The 20,301-nt window shown below is 40.6% G+C and overlaps 1 protein-coding gene across 2 annotated transcripts in view; it reads left to right on the top strand.

Annotated features, from left to right (window-relative positions):
• The window catches only part of VRK3 (VRK serine/threonine kinase 3), an 83,767-nt gene extending 64,436 nt beyond the window's left edge, over positions 1 to 19,331 (top strand). The window contains exons 5-13 of one of the 2 annotated variants that reach the window (XM_042437877.1): positions 8,626 to 8,692; positions 9,495 to 9,576; positions 11,049 to 11,151; positions 12,061 to 12,153; positions 13,118 to 13,250; positions 14,449 to 14,569; positions 15,404 to 15,462; positions 17,195 to 17,343; positions 18,775 to 19,331. In XM_042437877.1, coding sequence (XP_042293811.1) covers positions 8,626 to 8,692; positions 9,495 to 9,576; positions 11,049 to 11,151; positions 12,061 to 12,153; positions 13,118 to 13,250; positions 14,449 to 14,569; positions 15,404 to 15,462; positions 17,195 to 17,343 — 807 coding nt within the window. In that variant the 3' untranslated portion in view covers positions 18,775 to 19,331. Of the gene's footprint in view, positions 1 to 8,625; positions 8,693 to 9,491; positions 9,577 to 11,048; positions 11,152 to 12,060; positions 12,154 to 13,117; positions 13,251 to 14,448; positions 14,570 to 15,403; positions 15,463 to 17,194; positions 17,344 to 18,774 lie in introns of both variants that reach the window. The other variant, XM_042437876.1, reaches the window with a different exon arrangement.
• Positions 19,332 to 20,301: the final 970 nt, after the last annotated feature.

The raw sequence follows: 20,301 nt of genomic DNA, 5'->3' as shown, positions 1-20,301 counted from the left end.
TTGCTGCAATTGATTTGTTTCTCTCGCCCTGATAAAGCAAAAAGGAGAAAAGCAAAAGGAGGAATTATCAAAAAATATAACTATAACTAAGTTGAACGTGATCACATGCAAGTGGCAGCTAACAAGGCCAATGCGATTTAGCGATCAATAGCGTCAATTCAAGGGAAAAAATAGTGATACCTATCTGCTTTAGTCAGGCCCACCTGGATATGTGTCTAGTTCGGGCACCCACAATTCAAAAGGACATTGAGAACTGGAGCATGTCCAAAGGAGGAGGACTAAAGTTAAGGGATCAACCTGCCTTATGAGGCACAAACTATGAGCTGGCTTTAGCCTGGAGAAGAGAAGGAAAGGTGAATGCTAGTCCTTTTAAATACTTGAGATTCTATTAACGGAGAGCAGGTTCGTTTTCTGATCTCAGAGAACAAAAGTATGGAGCACGGATGCAAAGATTCACCTCAACATTAGGAGCACTCCTGACCTTAAAAGCTTTTGACATGGGACACACTCCTTCCCTGAGTGATGGGTCTCCTTTGGCGGTCTTTAAACAGAGGCGGATCTATCGTTGGGAGCTTTGACTGAAACTTCCTCCCATGGCAGATGGCGTGGACTGGATGCCCTTAGGCTCTTCCCAATCTATGATTCTACAAAATCAAAGACCTTCAGAAAAATTTAATCCATTTCTCCTCCATCTACCACGTTCCCTATCTCAGATTTATTTTAAAAACAATTTGAATGTTTAAAGCCATTATTATATCTTTATTATTCCCTTTATTTATAAACGCTGTAATTTACACAGCGCTAATACAATCTTTTAGTTAGACCGTTCCCTGCCCTCAGCTTACAATCTAAAAGACACGACACAAAAGGAGAAGGGAGGTGGTGGGGAATGGGATGGTCCAGCATTTCTTCTCCACCTAGACTGCGCCCAATCAGATGGACTGGAGAAGGGCTTGGCTTCTTGAATGGATGGTTTTAAAAGGGCTTCCTGGGTAGAGAGGGGCTCACCTCTGGGAATCTTCTCTAAACAATATAGTCTTTAATTCATTTTGAAACTGGCCGCAGAGAAGTGATGAGTTGTGCAGGTTGGGGGAAAGGTTCCAGGAGTAAGGGCAGCAAGCGAGAAGGGACGATTCGGGAGGGGGCATGGTAGTCCTCACTGTGACAGGAGACCTTGACTACAAGAGCAGATACCTTATTAATTAATAAGGAGGATTTTCAATTATTTGAATACTTTATACCCATTGTATGATTGTAAGATTTTGTATGATATATTTGAATACAATTTATATTTGAAAAAAAGAGAAAGCAAAGTAATCACTGTGAGACAACAGACGCCCATCTACATGAAGTTGTTACGGATGTACCCACCAAAAACAGATTATTAATCCTCCCCCTCCCATTTGATATTGTTTGTTCTCTATGTCTTTTCCCCTTTCCTCTTATTAGAATGGTCAATTTTTGTCCGCCATGTGGACAGAGAGTAGAGACAGGTTAACTTTTGTCCTTCGTGTGGAGGCGGTGCCCAACAAGCAGAGGAGCCTAGCAGCTCACACCATCTCCTTCACTGAAAGGTATGATATTCGTCAACTGTAGATCTCTGACGCAGGAAACATTAGAGGATTAGCAGCTAATAAACTGAGCTTCTAGCAGCGGGTGCTTGCTCTTGCCTCTGCTGTGCCCACACCATTTTTAATGGAATGAAGTCTTGCTTCACATTTGCGTCTCTCTGCAAGCTTCACCTCAGAGTGCACATCTCCTGCTCTCTCCAGCAGCAACACCATTCTGGTCATGGCATTCTTTCTTCAGACTTGGCAGACTCTCAGTGAAGACATATTGCCCACCTCCCGGGGGTCTGTGAATCACAAGTTAAGAACCTGTCCTGGGCACATTGTTAAACCACATATGTTCCAGTAAATCTGTACCTCCACATCTGTCCAGCACCTTTTGTAGCACCTCTCTTTATTTTGTGTGTGAACTACAGTACAGTGGTGCCCTCGGGTTACGAAAATAATTCGTTCCTGCGGCCGCTTTCGTACCCGAAAAGCCTTCGTAAGCCGAAAACCCATAGGCGCTAATGGGGAAAAAGCCGCGGCTCTGCCGCGGCTCCATTTAAAATAGCGCCGAGTTTTTTCGAACCCGAAAAAACTTTCGTAACACAGACAATAAATCCCTATGGGATTTTTTCGTACCCGAAAAATTCGTAACCTGGGTATTTCGTATCCCGAGGTACCACTGTATTTCAAGTACACATTCATTGTTACTGCTAAAACAAATTTAAAGAGCAGAAAGGACCTAATCCGTTTTCAAGTGTTCTTCTGAAATTACAGTTGCTAAATCAGTATGTAGAGAGATCGTGTAGCCTCTTGAGACTAAATAAAGAAAGAAGCATGAGCTTTCGTACATTAAATCTACTTCCTCAGCTGATTCTCTTTACATGCTGTTCTACAGACTACACAGCTAAGTCTTTGAATTCTAGTGCTAAATCATATTCTCACATAGTTTTAACACTTTTTGTTTGCCAAACATTGTTCTATTTCTGATTTCTGTTCTCAAAAGAGAATCAATTCATTTGAATGTGGTGCTGGAGGGTCTATGGATGGATACCATGGACTGCCAAAAAGACAAGCAAATCAACCTTCAACTTCCCTAGAAGCCAAATGACTAAACTGAGACTGGACATACTATGAAAAGGCATGATTCAGTAGACAAAGCAATAATGCTCAGAAAGTAGAAGACAGTAGGAAAAGGGGAAGATGACAGTCTGGCTGGACAGACTCCTCCAGAAAAGCCACCGCTTTGAGTTGCAAAGACCTGAGCAGGGCTATTGATAACTGGGTCTTTTGGAAGTCTCCCATTCCGGATTGTCATAAGTCAAAGTCAACTTGAAGGAATTAACAACAAACAACAATTTTGTATAAATCTATCGCTTTTAATAGTTTTGTTACACATCAGGTTCAGGATCAGGTCCCTCAGAATTCTGCTAGTATGCCTACTAGTCAGTGGTGCTGTTACCTTCTTGCTTTGTATTATGGATAATGAGTTGTGTCCTACCTTTGATGTTGCTGGGGTAGAGGTTTTTATCTTTTTAGTGTTGGGTAATGAGAAGATAAAGGAGAGGTAAAGGCTTCGGAGCAGCAAAGATCGTCCCGTGGGATACCTGGTCCAACCGAGGACAAGGGGCAGTCCTGGAAGGAGGGATGTCTTGGAGTTGGGAAGAAAATGGGGTTTGAGCCCGTGAAAGGTCTGAATTGTTCTATGCTTTAAACTGTATACTATGTAATTGAAAGTGCTTTAGTCTTAACAACATGACCATGCTGTGAATGGCTGTTGTTAGGATTAAAGCACTTTAGTGGACTGGAAAATTTTATTTTATTTATAAACTTTGGGCAAATTTTTGATGTATGAATGCCAAATCCTTAACATTCTCTGCATATTCAGGTGTGCAGCCCATTTTGCTCCTTACTGCTACCAAGCTGCCTGCCTGTCCCTGTTGGCTGTCCAGCCATGGCAGCGGGCTGTGCTCAGATACAGGTCTTTGAACTGTTCATATGCTGGACTGTTGGCATCAGTCCACTTTTTTTTTTAAAAACTTGTCAGTCTGATAATGTCGCCTTTGTTTTGCACAGGGCTACATCCGGAAAAATCCCGTTCATCTACAAAGGCTTCCTGTAGAGAAAGATGCACCTTTTTTACCAGGAAGAAGAAAAAGCCTCTGCTTCAGTTTAACAAGCCTTGCACAGACCTCAGCAGTTATCTGTCTCCCAAAGCAAAAGGTGAGATGGTGGGCATTTGTAGAGATTATCCTTTGCAGACAACACTGCTTGCTCATGCTTCCGTGTTGGCCACTTATGGATTTCAAGACTCCCCATTGTGTGTTATTTCTGTGCTTCACATATGAATAGAAGATGTGCCAGAAGTTCCAATTTTCTGGAATATGCTATTTCAGAAAACAGCTTTCCCTCTATGCCTCTTCCATCATTTACATTGAAGGTGCTGGGGGGGTGTAGTATGTGACAATGGGGTGAAACACACTCAAGAATAACATTGTGTGAATCTCACTACTGTGATTATTCTTCAGATTGCTGTAGGCCTGAGTGGTCGAGCCTAATGGCTTTTGACTTGTCTTGTTACCATTGCTGCACTGCCTCTGATCTTTTCATTTAATTATCATACCTTTATTCTGTTCTTCTCCAAAGAAAATCGTACTTGTTTAAATGTCACAAAAGCCACTACAAGACATCCTAGACTGAGGCAGTGACTGGCTGAAGATTACTCCTTGAACTTCATAGCTGAGCAAAGGTTCGTCCAAATCTCCTGAATTTCAAGCACTATTGGCCTTGCCACAAATAGTTGTGTTAGAACTTTTAAAACAAATACCTAAAAAATACCTAAACATGTATTTCTTTGTGCTAGCAACCTGAAGAATTTTGCAGTAGTGAGATTCACACCATGTAATCCTGATGTGTGCCTAACCCATTGTCACTATACTATCTCTCCTCCTCCCCCCCAGCACCTCCATGTAAATTGATAGAAAGAGACATGAGAGAAAGCTGTTTTATTGCATTTAAACACAATATTAGTTCCAAGTTTCTGTAACAGGATGTGTCTTTATGGAAATTATCAATGGTGGAGGCTTTCTTCTCTCTTGGAAAGTGTTGAGTAGCAGCAGCAAAACAGTAATGTTGTAATTGGTGTGTGAATGATGGGTGGGAGATTGACACCCCAGAGCCTGAGTTCTTCTCAGGCAGCTTCAAGCTTGATTTGGGATGGAATATTTACTAAAGAGGTAGGAATGTGAGCACATTAGCATTTAGTTTATTGTTAAAACAAGAGGAGAGAGGTAGGCTGTCTACCCTGAAAACGTACGATAAAGGGCTTGAAATGTAAGTAACCATTTTTTTTTTTCATTTGGAAAGCAAAGCTCAGTTCCCGCTCTCCCAGGAAGGACAAAAGTGCATTGGTGAACCTCTCCCAGAGGGTCAGACCCCTGACCGACCTGAATGATAAGCAGTGGATTCTTAAAAAACTTCTGACACAGATGACCATGGGATGATGTATGAGGTATAGAATGTGCTTACACATAATATGGGCCCGTATGTGGCTGTTCTGTGCTGTACTACCTGGGGAAAAAACATTATCCTTTGGTGAAAAAAGATATACATCTGCCCTATATAATGGATCATAATAATTTCTGTGGACTTACTTCACTTCATTATTCTTTTAAAGCATGATTTACATTAAAATAAAAATGGAAGCATTCTTAGTAAATATTACAAAAACACAAATGAATTATAAACTAGGTAGCACAATAGAAAAGGAAGTAGCATCCAGGAACAGGAAAAATGAATGGTATTGGATGCTATAATAATAATAGCTAAAAGTTATTAGCAACAGGTTTATGATTGTTGATGTACCATATATAAAAAAAAAAAGTTTTTGGCAAGCAGCATATCGAGCAGTGGGAAACTGTATACAGGCCTCTCCTTCCTACTTTCCTTTCCATTTCATCAGTGGAGTAAAGAAGCCATAATTTCCCATTACGCTTCTTTTTCATTTTCACCTAAACAAGCCCAGATTCATAAGATACCTTCAAATCATGGTTTAAGCAAGGTGTTTTGCTTTGTCGTATTGAATGGAAGCGGTGAAAGACAGTAGTAAAACACCAAGAAGTAGCTCTGCCATAGCTTCTCATCATTTTTTAAAAAAGTCCAGAACATTAACTTGGCATCTAAACTTAAGAGTTCTCCATGTGCACTTTTTTTCTTGTGATCCATAAGTGAGATTCAATGACAGTATTTCCAGTCGATCAAAGTTGGGGTTAGAACTTTAGAGCCTGTTGGCTGTTGGGCCTCATCTAAATACACTGAAATCGTGTATTATCTGTAACCTTCATTTATTTCATCCTTTCACAGCAAAGTCAGCATCTGGAGCCTGCTGTCCCCGCAGAGATACACCCTCAAAAAGTGAGTTCAGATCTATGTGTCAGGTGTAACATGTAACATTCCATATACCGAACTTGAGTTTGGGCTTGGCAAATCCAAAATAACAAACATAACAGGAGGATATAGCAAGGTTGCGCGTTCCATACCAGCAAAGGCTGAAGCTTGACTCAGGCTTGCCTCCTTCCGAAGTCGCTAAAATGAGTACCCAGATTGTTGGGCAAAATAGCTTACACTTGTAAACTGCTTAGACACTGCCAGTTCGGTATGAAGCGGTTATAAATGAAGCTGTGTTGTTTTTATTTGAACTGGTGGCCTTCCTCATGTTGGTGATATGACTAACCCCAATCCTCACCAAATGCCAACAGATGGGGCTTGTGAGAGTTGGGTGGCCACTGTTTTCCCAGTCCAGATTTAAAACCTCTCTTTCTCCAATGGGTTCCAGTAATCAGTAACACAAAAAGACCCTAAGGGTGAGATCATCATGATAAGGAGCAGGACAGACTTGGCAAGGTGAAGGGAATGGAGAACTCCTGGCCTCTTTTCCATCTTCTAGAAAGATCTTTTGACCTCAAGGTAATCTGTAATGCTGTACCTTAGACCAGTGTTGTTGTTTGGCAGGCACTATGCCTCAAGCAAGCAAGAACAAGAGTCCTCTAACACGAGAAGGGAATTTTTTTGCAAAAAGCTCAGGTTGGAATCTAACCTTGACACCTTTTCTGTTGTGAGATTGGTTTGTTTGGTTCTTTGCCGTCTTTAAACCACCAGAGTTTGTTTGCACTTTAAACCCAAATCTAGTGACACTGAAGAGTGGGTAAATATTTCAGATAATAAAATCATTGTTTCCTTTGAAATAATACACCCCAAGGAATTTTCTTCTACCCCCCCCCCTTTATAACCCAGTACTTACATAATTTGTACATTATAAGCATTCATTCTTTTCTATGTGTTTCCCTTTCTCTTAGACTTAAATGATAATCATTATCCAATTAACGTGTAGGCAACCTGCTTGATCATATTCTATACTTTCCTGTACTTATAAGAATCCTATGACTTCTCAAGACAGGAATAGCAAAGGACAAGACAAAAGGAAATGAGTAACACCAGTAATTGGTGGCTAGGAATATATACACTTGTCCTCCATATTCACTAAAGTTAGGGGACAGACCCCTATAAATGTGGAAAAACTGCAACCTAAAAACACCATGCTTTTACCTGAGGAACACCTCTCTAGGAATCTCTTGGTCCTCCAGTGCAACTCTGTGGTCAGCGCAGACACTGACCATAGAACTGCACTGGAGGAGGCTACAATGCCTAGTAGAGTATTCTGTCTAGGAATCTCTAGGTCTTTCAGTGCAACTTTTAGTTGACCATAGAGTTGCACTGGAGGACCTAGATATCCTAGAGAGAACTATTAATCAAATCCATGAATAAAGCCACAAATATGGAGGGATGAGTGTACTTGGAGTGGGGGTGTATTTTAATAATAATAATAATATTATTATATTATTATTATTATTATTTGTATCCGCCCTATGGCAAACCAATCCGGGCGGTTAACAACAGTAAAATAAATAAAATACAACAATTAAAAACCTTTATCCCTCCCCCCTTAAGCAGTATTAAACATATAACACAGGGATAGGCAACCTGCGGCCCGCGGGCCGGATGTGGCCCGGCGAGGCCTTGGGACGCCCCAGCCTGGTCCTGCCGCCGATTGCCGCCGGGGCCTTGGGGGGGCATTGTCTATAGAGCTCAGAAACATGCATTTATATTAACTTTTTTAAAAATCAGCAAATTTTTTCACATGTCCTCCATTTTTTTAAAAAAGTGTCTTCCATTTGAAGTTTTTCCTACATTTGTCCTGGTTTATTTATATATTTAATTTAAAATTTTATTATTTATTTATTTATTGGCTTCGGCCCCCCAGTTGTTTGAGGGACAGCAACCCGGCCCCCGGCTCACAAAATGTGCCTACCCCTGGTATAACATATTAAAACACAATATCAAAGCATAAAAAAACAATTAAAAACTAAAAACCCTGATGCCCTCTGTTGATCCTCAAACCATCACTAAATGGGGCCACGGAGGAATGAGGGATCAGAGAACCTGGGCCGAGGTTAATCTGGAAATGCCTGCCAGAAAGATCCGTCTTGAACGCTTTTTTAAAGCTGTCTAATGATGTTATCTGACGGATCTCATCCGGCAGGTCGTTCCAGAGTTTGGGGGCTTTGTAAGGCATTGTGGCTCCAACTTTAATCATCAGTGAAGCCTTCACTTTGTGTCATTTCAGACTTCCCACCAGGATGTGCTCATCTTAAATCTTTCATCCCTATGTTTTGTCCAGTAATCAGTAACACAAAGAAGAAATACTTCTCCTCTTCTTTAAAGAGCAAAAAGATGGATTGTTCCATCTAATGGGTTTGCAGGATACTAAATGCACTCATGGTTAGTAATGTTTCAATGGGAAGGCATTCCTAGTAGCATTCTATCCTTCCTTCCTCCATATGTCTCTGCGTATATTTCTCTCCCATTGCTTCATTTCCCATCCGTAATACAAAAATGAAAGTCTACACTGCCTGAGAAGCCTGATAGAAACATTTTTGTATTCTGGTAATCAAAGAGAAGGTGGTGATGAGGCAGAAAAAGGTATATCAGTGCCAACTCTAATCTTTCTTCTTAGGACTGCAAAGAGGGGAGGATCTTCAATGAACAAAACTTTCTGCAGCGAGCTGCAAAGAAAGTCTCAGGTAAGACTTTGTTTGAGAAATTAGGGTAGGCATTAATTGTCCCATATCACAAAGAGACCTTGTGTGCCCAGATGTGAGAATCGTTCTATTTTAAAGTGGCAGGACTCCAGTTCTTTGGGCAGATACTTTTGTTTCTGTTTCTTCTGCCATGTACTAAGGGCAAATGAGGCTGTCTAGTTTTTTCCCCCTTAGTTCTGGTTTTGCAAATGGACTTAAACCTGCAACTAACAAATACTGGTGCCATCTTCAAAGAGCAGAATTAAAGAAATGTAATCTTTTCTGTTTTGAATTTGAAGTGGCATGACTTTCTAAGAGCAAACTTATTTTGAAACGTCAGGAACAAATTCTTTTAGATTAGAACATGGCTACATAGCCCCCAAAAAGCCACAAAAATTATGGATGCTAGCCATTAAAGCATTCGACTTTAAGCTTATTTTTATCTGTATCAGATTTACTCCTGGATTTAAAACTTCTTCACCTGTCTGCTTTTAAAGATTGTTGTATTGTGTGTTGCTGGTTCAGTGATATTTCATTTTATGTTAGACATGAAAGCACTTCTAAATAGCAAAAGGGCAATTGCATATTTGTAGTCATGGTAAATGATTACTATCTAATTTTTTGTTAACATTAACGCAGAATGAGTAAAAGTCTAGTATGCTGCAGAGAAAAAAATATGGTTGTATATTCCTCACAGCAATGCAGTAAATTGTTGATGCAGAGCTTTTATCAACCTGGTTGGGTCTACTTCTGTTTATCTAAACCTCTGACAAATCCTGTCTTTAACATGTTTATCTCTCAGTAGAGAAATGGAAGAAACAGCATTTAGTACCACTGCTGGGGATCCCTGAGTGTGTTGGTTTTGGTCTCCATAATGGTTGCTACAGGTGAGGCAACTTTGACTAAGGCATTCTTGTGTACCGTCTATCTCTTTACTGCCCAAATCCCTCCTTTGTCCAATGCCATTGTGTTCCTCTACCACCCCTGCACTTATTTCACTGCCCTCTTTCCTTTCTTTTATACAGTCCATGAATCCATTCTTCCTTTGCCATAGAATCATAGAATCATCCAACTCCCTTCCATGCAGGAACTCTCAATCAAAGCATCCCTGACAGATGGCCATCCAGCCTCTGTTTGAAGACTTCCAAGGAGGGAGACTCCACTACACTCCGAGGAAGGAGTGTGTTCCACTGTCAGACAGCCCTTACTGTCAGGAAGTTCCTCCTAATGTTTAAGTGGAATCTCTTTTCCTGCAGCTTGCATCCATTGCTCCATTGGGTCCTGTTCTCTGGGGCAGCAGAAAACAAGTTAGCTCCCTCCTCAATATGACATCCCTTCAAGTATTTAAACAGGGCTATCATATCACCTCTTAACCTTCTCTTCTCCAGGCTAAACATCCCCAGCTCCCTGAGTCGTTCCTCATAGGGCATGGTTTTCAGACCCTTCACCATTTTAATCGCCTTCCTTTGGACACGCTCCAGTTTCTCAATGTCCTTTTGGAATTGTGGTGCCCAGAACTGGACACAATATTCCAGGTGGGGCCTGACCAAAGCAGAATAGAGTGTCACTATTATTTCCCTTGATCTAGACGCTATACTTCTATTGATGCAGCCTAAAATCGCATTTGGCCTTGTTAGCTGCCGCATTGCACTGTTGACTCATGTTCAACCTGTGGACTCCCAGATCCCTTTCACACGTAGTCTAGTTCAGCCAGGTGTCACCCATCCTATATCAGTGCATTTCATTTTTCAGGCAGCACTGCAGAAATAATCCAGTTTGATGCCACTTTAACTGCCATGGCTCTATTCTATGGAATACTGGGGTTTGCAGTTTGTTGTGGCACCAGAGCTTTCTGACAGAGGAGACAATATGTCTCGCAAAACTACAGATCCTCGAATTCCATATCATTGAGCAATGGTAGTTAAAGTGGTGTCTGATTAGATCATTTCTGCAATGCAGATGCAGTCTTACTCTCCTTTTTCTCCAGAAGGGCAAAATACTGACTGGTATTAGTCCTACTCAAGACTTTCTTTTTTGTATGTAATATTTCCTTATTGTTATACTTCCTGCTTTTCATCCCCACATTTTTAGTCATCTGATAATATTACATATTATACATGCTAGCTTGGAGAGGGAAGTAGTCTCATTCTGGGAGGTCATGGCCATAGTGCTGCAGTAAGCTGAACTGAGATAAACTCTCTTCTTCCCATTTCATACTTAAATTACTGATAATTTTCACTTTCAGCTTTCAAAGAACAGAAGAGGACTTATCTGATAGATAGATGAAGGGTTATAAAAATGGCTAGACATCTCCAATAAATGATAATTCATGTTCGGCATTATTTCTTTTGACTGACAGGTTCCTAGTCTTCTCTAATTTGGGTCGCTCACTTCAATCAATCCTGGATGACTGTGCAAACAAGATGACAGAGAAAGCTGCATTGCAACTTGCAGTCAGGCTGGTATGGAATATCAAAAAAGGGAAGTAGAGCAAAAGGGCTTCTCAAACAAATTAGTTAACAAATACTGTTCAGTTGTAAAATTGTGGGGTTTGCCACTGACAAAAGGAATTATGGGGGTTTGTTATGTCACTGCCATAGGGTGATTTAAATAGAAGTGCCATCACTTCTTACTTTGATAGCAGCTGTACTTTGAGGAGCATTTGTCACATTAATGTCACACATGGTTGTTTTAAGTATGCTCCTCAAAAAGGACTAGAAAATAATGGCACAGGTTCTTCGACACATTAGGATCTGGACTCTAGATTGCTGAGCTCTAGCTCAGAGGTACACAACTCATATTCTGTGTATCTCCCAGAACCTCCTGGCATAGATGTACTTTGCTGTAAATCAGAGATACACTTCCAGAAATAAAACCACCCAAACTCTGTTGTGGACCTTTCCAAGGCTGCAGCTTTGTGGATTTCACTAAGACATCTGTTGTAGATCCCTCCAAAATCTGTGAAGAAACCTTTGTACTGCCATTGCTGCCAAAAGCACTTCCACGATTAAGGCTGTCTGTATGTGTGTGTATAAGAGAGAGGGAAAATAAATGCACAAGCATATATGAGCCCTGTCTCCTCCCCCAGGCATGAGGCAGTCTTTGGAGCTGCAAATGTTTTCTTCAAGATGCAGTTAAATAGCCTATTGTCTGCGGTTTTATGGTGTGAAGTCCTGTTCAAACAGTCTGTTCAGATTGAAGCAGTGAGTGAATGTTTTAGAGGTGTATCTCAGATGTCAGAGGGTACATGTTAAACACTCTCCATTAACACCTGAGAATAGTCTGATAAATGTTTCCATTGGTCAGTCATCCTGAGAAAGCCAGGCATTCCATTGATGACATTCTTTCTCTGCCTTAAATTTTGCTTTTAGTTGGATGTCCTGGAGTACCTCCATGAGAATGAGTATACTCACGGGAACCTTGCTGCTGAGAACATATATGTGAATCCAGCCGATCTTACGGCGGTAAGGAATAGAGCAGAAGCAGATAAGGAATATGTTCTTGCTCAGGGATAGGCAACCTGCGGCCCGCGGGCCGGATGTGGCCCGCCGAGGCCTTGGGACCGGCCCCAGCCTGGTCCTGCCGCCGATTGCCGCCGGTGCCTTTGGGGGGCAATTGTCTATAGAAGCCTCAGAAACATGCATTTATATTAACATTTTTTTAAAAATCAGCAAATTTTTTCACATGTCCTCCATTTTTTTTAAAAAAAGTGTCTTCCATTTGAAAGTTTTGTCCTACATTTGTCCTGGTTTATTTATATATTTAATTTTTAAATTTTATTTATTTATTTATTTATTGGCTTCGGCCCCCCAGTTGTCTGAGGGACAGCAACCCGGCCCCCGGCTCAAAAATGTTGCCTACCCCTGCTGAAGAGATTCCTGTGCTCTGGAAGAACATATTTGGTGGTTCTAGCAAACTTCCCCAAGTATAGCTATAATGGACTCAGAAGTTTTTATCTTTCACTCAGGGCAACTCTACTCAAAAAAGTATGTGAGGAGATCCTTCCTTTTTCTTTCCTACCAGCAAACATTAACTTTTGCTGTTTTTGAGACGTGTGCTTTCTGAACCATGGTGGATTGAGGATTCTGGGTGCTGTAGTCCCAAAAGTCATATTTCCAAGTTCACACACAGACACTTTCATATTGCAGAATGAGAACTAGAAAGATGCAAGGAGTTGTCTTTACATGCTTATTTTGTAGCACACTGTAGCAAGTGCCTGCACCTCCTGGTTAAACCCATTCTGATGTTTGTTTCTTCCAGGCTGCTTCAAAAATTCAGAGAGGGGCTTCAAAGCTCATGGTAGTCAGTAAAATGCTCAGTAACTGAATTAAAGAGTGCCTTGCAAACCAGGCTGGACTGGTAGTTATTTATCCTTCTCCTATCAGGTCACCCTAACAGCTTATTCAGCATTGTCTCCTCTTCCACTAGGTCACCCTGGCAGATTACTACTTTGCCTTCCGGTATAGCCCTGGAGGAAAGCACGTGTCTCAGCGTGAAGGCAGCAGGACTCCGCATGAGGGCAACTTGGAATTCATCAGCCTTGATAGCCACAAGGGAGCTGGTGAGTTTTCAGTCTTTGGAAATAGATTGTGTGGTTTGAACCATTATTTTGGCCTCTCTTCTGAACTGCAGACGTTTGCCAAATTCCTTGATTATGCTATTTAAGCAAAGGGTGGCCCTTCCTTGGCCCACTTGCTGTGCCTACAAAACATCTTCCATTTTTTATTGCCATTGAATAAAACACAAAGTGAGCTAGCTGGCTTGCCAGTGGCTTGCCTGCGAATATCTACTATTCTAAATGTGTTGTGCAGTTGAAGGAGTCATTCCCTCTCCATGGTTTTTATTTTGTTTTGTTTTTTGTTTCTTTTGTGACAGCCAAGATTTGTCTTACCAGGAGTGTGTTCTCTGTTTAGTAGAGTGATCACTGATCAATCTCTCTCAGTAGAGATAGGTGAAAAAGTCACAGTTACTTCCTGAGGCTACTTCTCTTTTACAATGTCACTGGAAAAGGAAATAATAAATTGGCCTTACAGTCCAAGAGCAAGAGACTGCTTCAGTTTGCTTGCTTGCTTGTTTGTTTTTTGTTCATTTGTGGCTATTAATATCACAGAAAGGAACCAATGTTGAGATTTTGTCATAACAGGGAGAAATGCAGTCATTTGTTTGACAGCCTGTACTTTTTACACAGCCCACAAATTTTACACAAAACATATTCATTTCCTTAATAATCACTTGGCTGACAACCTACACTTATTACACAAATATACTTATGGTGGGTGACTTAGATATGTTCTTATTCACTTCATACTTGTGAGGCTGAAATAGGAAACTGTCTTTTAGAAGAGCTACAAAACCTTTTCGTGCACCTACACTGTAGAAATAATGCAGTTTGACACTAATTTAATTACCATAGGTCCACCATATAGAATCCTGGGATTTGTAGTTTTGTGAGGCACCAGAACTCTATGGCAGAGAAGGATAAAGACCTTGTAAAACTACAAATCTCTGGATTCCATAGGATGGGGCTACAGTATTTTAAGTGGTGTCAAATTGCATTATTTCTACAGTGTAGATGCACCCTGTGTCTGGAGATTTTAGAGTAATTAGAGCCTGAAATGAATAGTTAGAAAATGAAACACATATTTAGGCAGCAATTTATCAACTAAGTGGTTCAGCGTTGGCCGTACATCATCTTCACCTCCCACACTCAGCTCTTAATGTTTTTCCAGTGAATGTGTTTTCTTTCCCTGTCCTATCAGCACCATCCCGTAGGAGTGATCTTGAATCCTTGGGTTACTGTTTAGTGAAGTGGCTCTGTGGAAGTCTTCCCTGGTCTGAGGAGCTGGCAAATCCATGTGCAGTCATGGAGAAGAAGGAAAGGTGTGTAAATGTGTGCTGTTGTATGGCAAAAGTCCTTGTTTTATAGCTTGAGCAACTGCCTTTACTCAGGAGATTAAAAAGAAAACTTCTAGTACATTTGATGGCAGGTTGGGGAATGTTAGGGGAAAAATAAGACATTATCCATAAAGACTTCCACAACAAGTTGTAAAAGTGATTAGTGGACTGCATCATATGCATGCTCAGGATAGTAGGGTCTAGCTTTGCCTTCTTATTGGTTCTGTGTCCATTTTGTTTAGTCCAGATGTTGTTGAGGAACATATCATGTTCACTTCAATTTACCTCATGTTATTTCCTAAACTGGCAACATATATGCCAGCTTTGGTTGAAGAAACCAGCAGACAAATGTGTAGTAAAGGCCTGCCTGACAACATTGTAGCACTACCATCTGGGAGAAATACCACACTTGTCCAATGGTCAAGAGAAGTCTGGTTGTCATTTATGCCTTTGGGACATTCATTCTGCTCCAAGAGGTCAGGATTAGATACAGTGGGTGGAAATCAAGGGGAAGCAAATTTGAACTAAATGTTTAAAAAACATCCTCATAATTATTTGACAGTACCTTGGGAAGTGTAGGATTCTCTGTTCTTGAAGATGTTTTGGCAGAGACTCGACAGCCATCTATCAGCAAGATATATTCTCCATTACCGATCCTGCATTATGGAGGCTTGGACTAACCAAAGTCCCTTCCATTTTTACAATTCTGTGATCTTTTTGTTGGAATTAGGTGAAGATGAATGTAAGTGCAAAATTCTCAGCTCAGTCTTATTCCCTCTGCATCTTGTTTGAAGGACTTCTTTTTCTGTGCTATTGCAGGTATAAATCAGATGTTATCAAGCATCCAAGGCTGTCGTATGGCTGGAAAGCAATTCCAGGTACATTTTTCTTTTTTTAGGTTTTTGTCACACTTGTGTCCCAGCTTTCATTTGGGACAAATGTGGTATGTATGAAGCTATTTCATTTTATCCTTAGAATAATTCAGGGGTGTGTAAGAGCATTGCCCAGCCCTTGAATTTTGCTCTCCCTGATTTAATTTTCCTCTCTAGTCTGCTTGGCTTGTAATGCCAGGGAAATTCAACATCCATGCTGCCCAACTAGGAGGCGTTCAGGAAGGTTGCAGTACGACAACCATGGGTCTGTTCCATGTTGTGTCTTGCCCTATTCTGGTTCTAGGCAAATTCTGGACTTTACTTTCCATGCTGGGTGGGATGACGGTGACCTGGGAGTGGAGGAACTGGCTATCGTTCAGTTATAATGGGGTTTAGACTTGCTAGAAATCCACCCCAGGAGGCTTATGAATCCAGATGGAATCCTTATGGCTCTTGGAGAGTTTCCTGCTGCCTCAGCAGAGGATTCTGTTACAATTTTGGTTGACTTTTGGAAAGGATAAATGGCCAGGGCAGTTGACCCAGTTTCTCCCAAAAATCCCCTCTCATGGAGTGGACCCAAACTAGTTTTCTAGGAAGCTGGTGGTGATGAAACAAGATCTAGGGAATGAAGAAGATCCAGGGAACTACAGGTCAGGCAGCCTGGCTTCAATTCCAGGAACAATATTAGAACAGGTTATACAGGAGTCTATTTGCAAGTATCTTGATGACAATGTAGTGAAGATGTAGCAGGGTTCTTTGCCAGAAATCTTACAGAAGCTGTTGGAAGAGATCGGATCTTTGAGCTGAATGAGGTGTTGAAAGAAGATATGAAGAATGAGTTCAAAGAATTTAAAGGATCATTTAAGCAGTTGGTTGCAGTTGCAAAACAAAGTACTGTAACGATAAAGTGTAAATTTGGGAAATTTAATTTATAAACAAGGAGATGAAAAAAGATTTGGATAATTTGGCATTTTTAAAAAATTATGGTCTGTTGGCAGGTTCTGTGTTACTGGAAACAAGAATTTAAAAGGTCAAGTTGAACAGATGGATGGAATTGCTTTAAAATTGAGAAGAAAGTTGATTATTGGAGCATTGTCAAAATTAATGGATATTGTATGTTGTCACAAAATAATTATGCTAAGATGTGGAGTGGAACTGAGAAGGATATATTATGATGGGAGATAGAAATGTTATTGTTGGGTGGATTTCTCTGATGAAAAAGAATGTTTTGCTCAGAATGAGGTTTCTACTTCAGACATCGTCTGTATTGACAAGTGATGTACTATTTAAGCAAAGACAAGGGGATGTGTCCAGGTTTGCAAGATGGGGAAAAGCCAAGAGTTACATAAAAAGTGAAGAACAAGTTAAAGGATGTATGGTAAAAGGGGTTAAGAATTTTGGCTAAAACATACTGTTGGATCAATGGGAAAATATGGGGTCAGAAGGGTTGAGATTTATATTATATCATGATTTTAAATTTCCTATGGTGTTAACTTTCTTATAGAAAGACGTTTAAAATATTGTATGTAAATAAGCAGACAACACATTCAGTTTTTCCTTCCTGGTGCTGCACTCTGTCTCCATGAAGCACGGAGAACACACAGACAAGCCAAATAAAAGAACTATGCAATTTTGCTCTGGGATAGCAGCATACTGGGGTTGGTTGGGGAAGCATACTAGTGTGACTTCTTTGTAGGAGCCACTCATCTTCATTGGCATTCCAAATTACCTTTTCTAGAAGCCCTCCAAGGCTACCTCCTACAAGTGATGCCCTTGGAATATGATGAGAAGCCAGACTATGAAGAGTTACAAACATTGCTGAAGAGGCCACTTCTGCTGATGAAAACAGATGCCTATGACTCTGTGGACCTCAGGGTGGCACCCTAGGTAATATGCTGCGGAAACCTGTTTTATCTCCATACACCACATTTCTCAAATTAGGACTCACACCCTCCCTGGACACGAGGATGACAAGCCTGTGGTTGTGGGCCAAATTACACATTATTATTAACTCTTTTAAAAGGTTTACTTAAATTGACTGCTTTTACTTTGAATGGAAACCAGCTGCATGAGGGACTGACCCAGATCAGATCCCCAAAGCTCTTTTTTACTTCTCTGCCATCCTGTTCTGTTTGCCCTCATAAATGTGAGAAGAGCAGTACTGGATCAGAGCAGAGCAATGATCTATCTAGTCCATTTTTTGTTTACACATTGGCCAATCAAATGCCCACAGGAAGCCTATGAACAGGATGGGTGGCATCTCTAGGAGCAAGGAACAATGGCATGGGATTTATTTTTTTATTCTTTTGCAAGAAAATGAGTTCTCATCTAGATTATGCCTTGCCCAGCAGTTTTCCTTCAAAATTAAAACTCTCCCCCCCCCCCCAACTAGTTTAGGAAATGGTTAATTTTTTAGCTGTAGTCCAGATTCAGATGAGAACAAGATGGACATAGTGGTTTTCTGTGGGTTTTCTGGGCTATGTGGCTGTGTTCTGGAAGAGTTTATTCCTGATGTTTCGCCTGCACCTGTAGCTGGCATCTTCAGAGGATGGTGGCATGGAAGTATGTGGGGTGTACATATAGTTGTGTGACCCTTGGTTTGGAAGACGTGATGGACATAGTGTAATGCTGATTGGTATGAACTGCATCTGCACTACAGAAATAATCCAGGTTGACACCACTTTAACTACCATGGCTCTATGCTATAGAATTCTGGAAACTATCGCTTTGTGAGACATTTAGCCTTCTGTGTCAGAGAACTCTGGTGCCACAACAAACAGCAATTCCCAGAATTCCATAGCCCTGAGCCATGGCAGTTAAAGTGGTGTTAGTCTGGATTATTTTTGCAGTATGGATGCAGCCACAGTGAGGGATATGTGGTAGTCTTCGTACCCATCCACTACACATAATTGTTTATGTACCATCTACAATTTACTAGGATTAAAGTTTGGTACAAAGTTGGACATGAGTGAACTATTGATACCAGTAAATTTAATCCCACTGTTTTGGACTGAGTCCTTGGTGTTTTACAAAACATTAAGCTTTGCTACTGGGATGAAACCTTGATCAATTCTAGGTCAAAAACTGTTTCTGAATTTCTGGCTGTGTGCACTGTGCACTTGTGTACCTGCAAGTCAAAAAGCATTTCACTACTGTAGGAAGCTCATTAAATTAATACAGGTATGGCCTTCAATATCATGCTGAGCTGTGACCTAGGTTTAAGAAAATATTGCTGCTTGGATATCGATTATCTTTGAGAGCAAATACAAATCTCTGTTACAACTTTATATTGTGAGACTTCCTTCCTCTTTCCTGTAGGTTTCCAGCATCATAGGAGCTGAATATTGAAGAGTAATGAGTAGCACAAATATTCTGATTTACACATTGAGAAGATGAGAGTCCCATGGAGCAACTCGCAGCAGAATTTCCATTGCATGCTTTTACGCCTGACTTTTAAATTCGAGTGAGAATGGGAATTTCTTAGAATAGTTTGTTGAGATCTTTTTGTGACCTTTTAGAGACTCAGGTCTTAGTCAGTTTTGTGGCTTAATTAAAACTAGCTGGTGTGAAGTCTGAATCCCTATTTGGCTGAGGCTACTTGAGCACCATTTAAAATTGCTTAGCTGCTCCCGACGTTACTGTGAATATACAACAAAAGCCAACACTGAGTTTTTAATGTTTTATCTTGTACATATTGACAGGTCTAAATTCTGTTTATGCTTATTGCTTCTTAACAGTGTGTTGATTTAATTTTAGAACATGCTGTCTTGGGAGCCTGTTTCTGACTTAGGGAGCAGAAAGGTGGTATATATCTATTTTTAATTATTAAATAGAAATTCAGTTCATTTTTATAATAAAGTATTTTTCTCATCCCAGGGCTGCATTCTCTTTGCTTGTCATGGCAACCGAATCAAGCGGTATTGGGTTCTTCTGTAGCCAGGTGTAAACAACCGAGTTCTGTCCTGTTTGCCTACGTGTCCAGGTTTTTTTTGACCCAGACAGAAGAGTAGTTAAGCAATAGGAGTGTGTTTTTCATTTCTCTCTGTGTTCTGTCATTAGGCAGCAACATAGGCTGCACAAAACAGCTTATGTTTTATTGAGCATTCTGCTGAATAGTCCAGGAGGAGTCTGATTGTATTGGAAATATTATGTTCAGAAAAACTACATTAAATTTAACCTGTCCATGTGTAAAGTTACATGCTATTCAATCCCTCCCTCTTAGATCTTCCTGCCAGAAGAGTTACTAAACCAAAAACTTGCCAGGAATTATTATAGGCTCTATTATAGGTCTTCAACCTTTGCTCCTCTACATGGTTTGGACTTCAGCTCCTGTGTGTTCCAGCCAAGATAGCATGAGAACAATTTATTATTTATTTGAAGATTATCTAAGGAAGAATCCTAAAGGTAAATGGTCTTCATGTATCTCAGGATTGCAGTCCTATAAGTAAGCTTCGCTGAATTCTGAGGATGCATGCATTGGTTGTGTGTACTTTCAAGTCACTTGTTAATGTATGGCGACCCTATAAATTTCACAGGGTTTTCTTAGGCAAAGAATACTCAGAGGTGGTTTTGCCAGTCTCTTCCTCTGAATATAGGAATATAGCACTGGGTATTCATTGGCAGTCTCCCATCCAAGTACTAAACAAGGCTGGCCCTGCTTGGCTTCCAAAATAGACAGGAGCTTTAACCAGTTAGATTATGCTTTGTCACTGATGCTAGTCTAGGCTATTCCCACTACCTGGCATTGATATTTCACGGATTACATAATGCCCTATTGCCTTAGAATAAAAGCCACTGAGAACCACACATTTAATCGGTTTTGCCACAGATCCAGTGATCTTAAAA

The sequence above is a fragment of the Sceloporus undulatus genome, chromosome 8, assembly GCF_019175285.1.
Source record: "Sceloporus undulatus isolate JIND9_A2432 ecotype Alabama chromosome 8, SceUnd_v1.1, whole genome shotgun sequence".
Classification (NCBI taxonomy): Eukaryota; Metazoa; Chordata; class Lepidosauria; order Squamata; family Phrynosomatidae; genus Sceloporus; species Sceloporus undulatus.
Note: the sequence above shows the minus strand (reverse complement) of the source record. Positions and strands in the feature narration are given on the sequence as shown.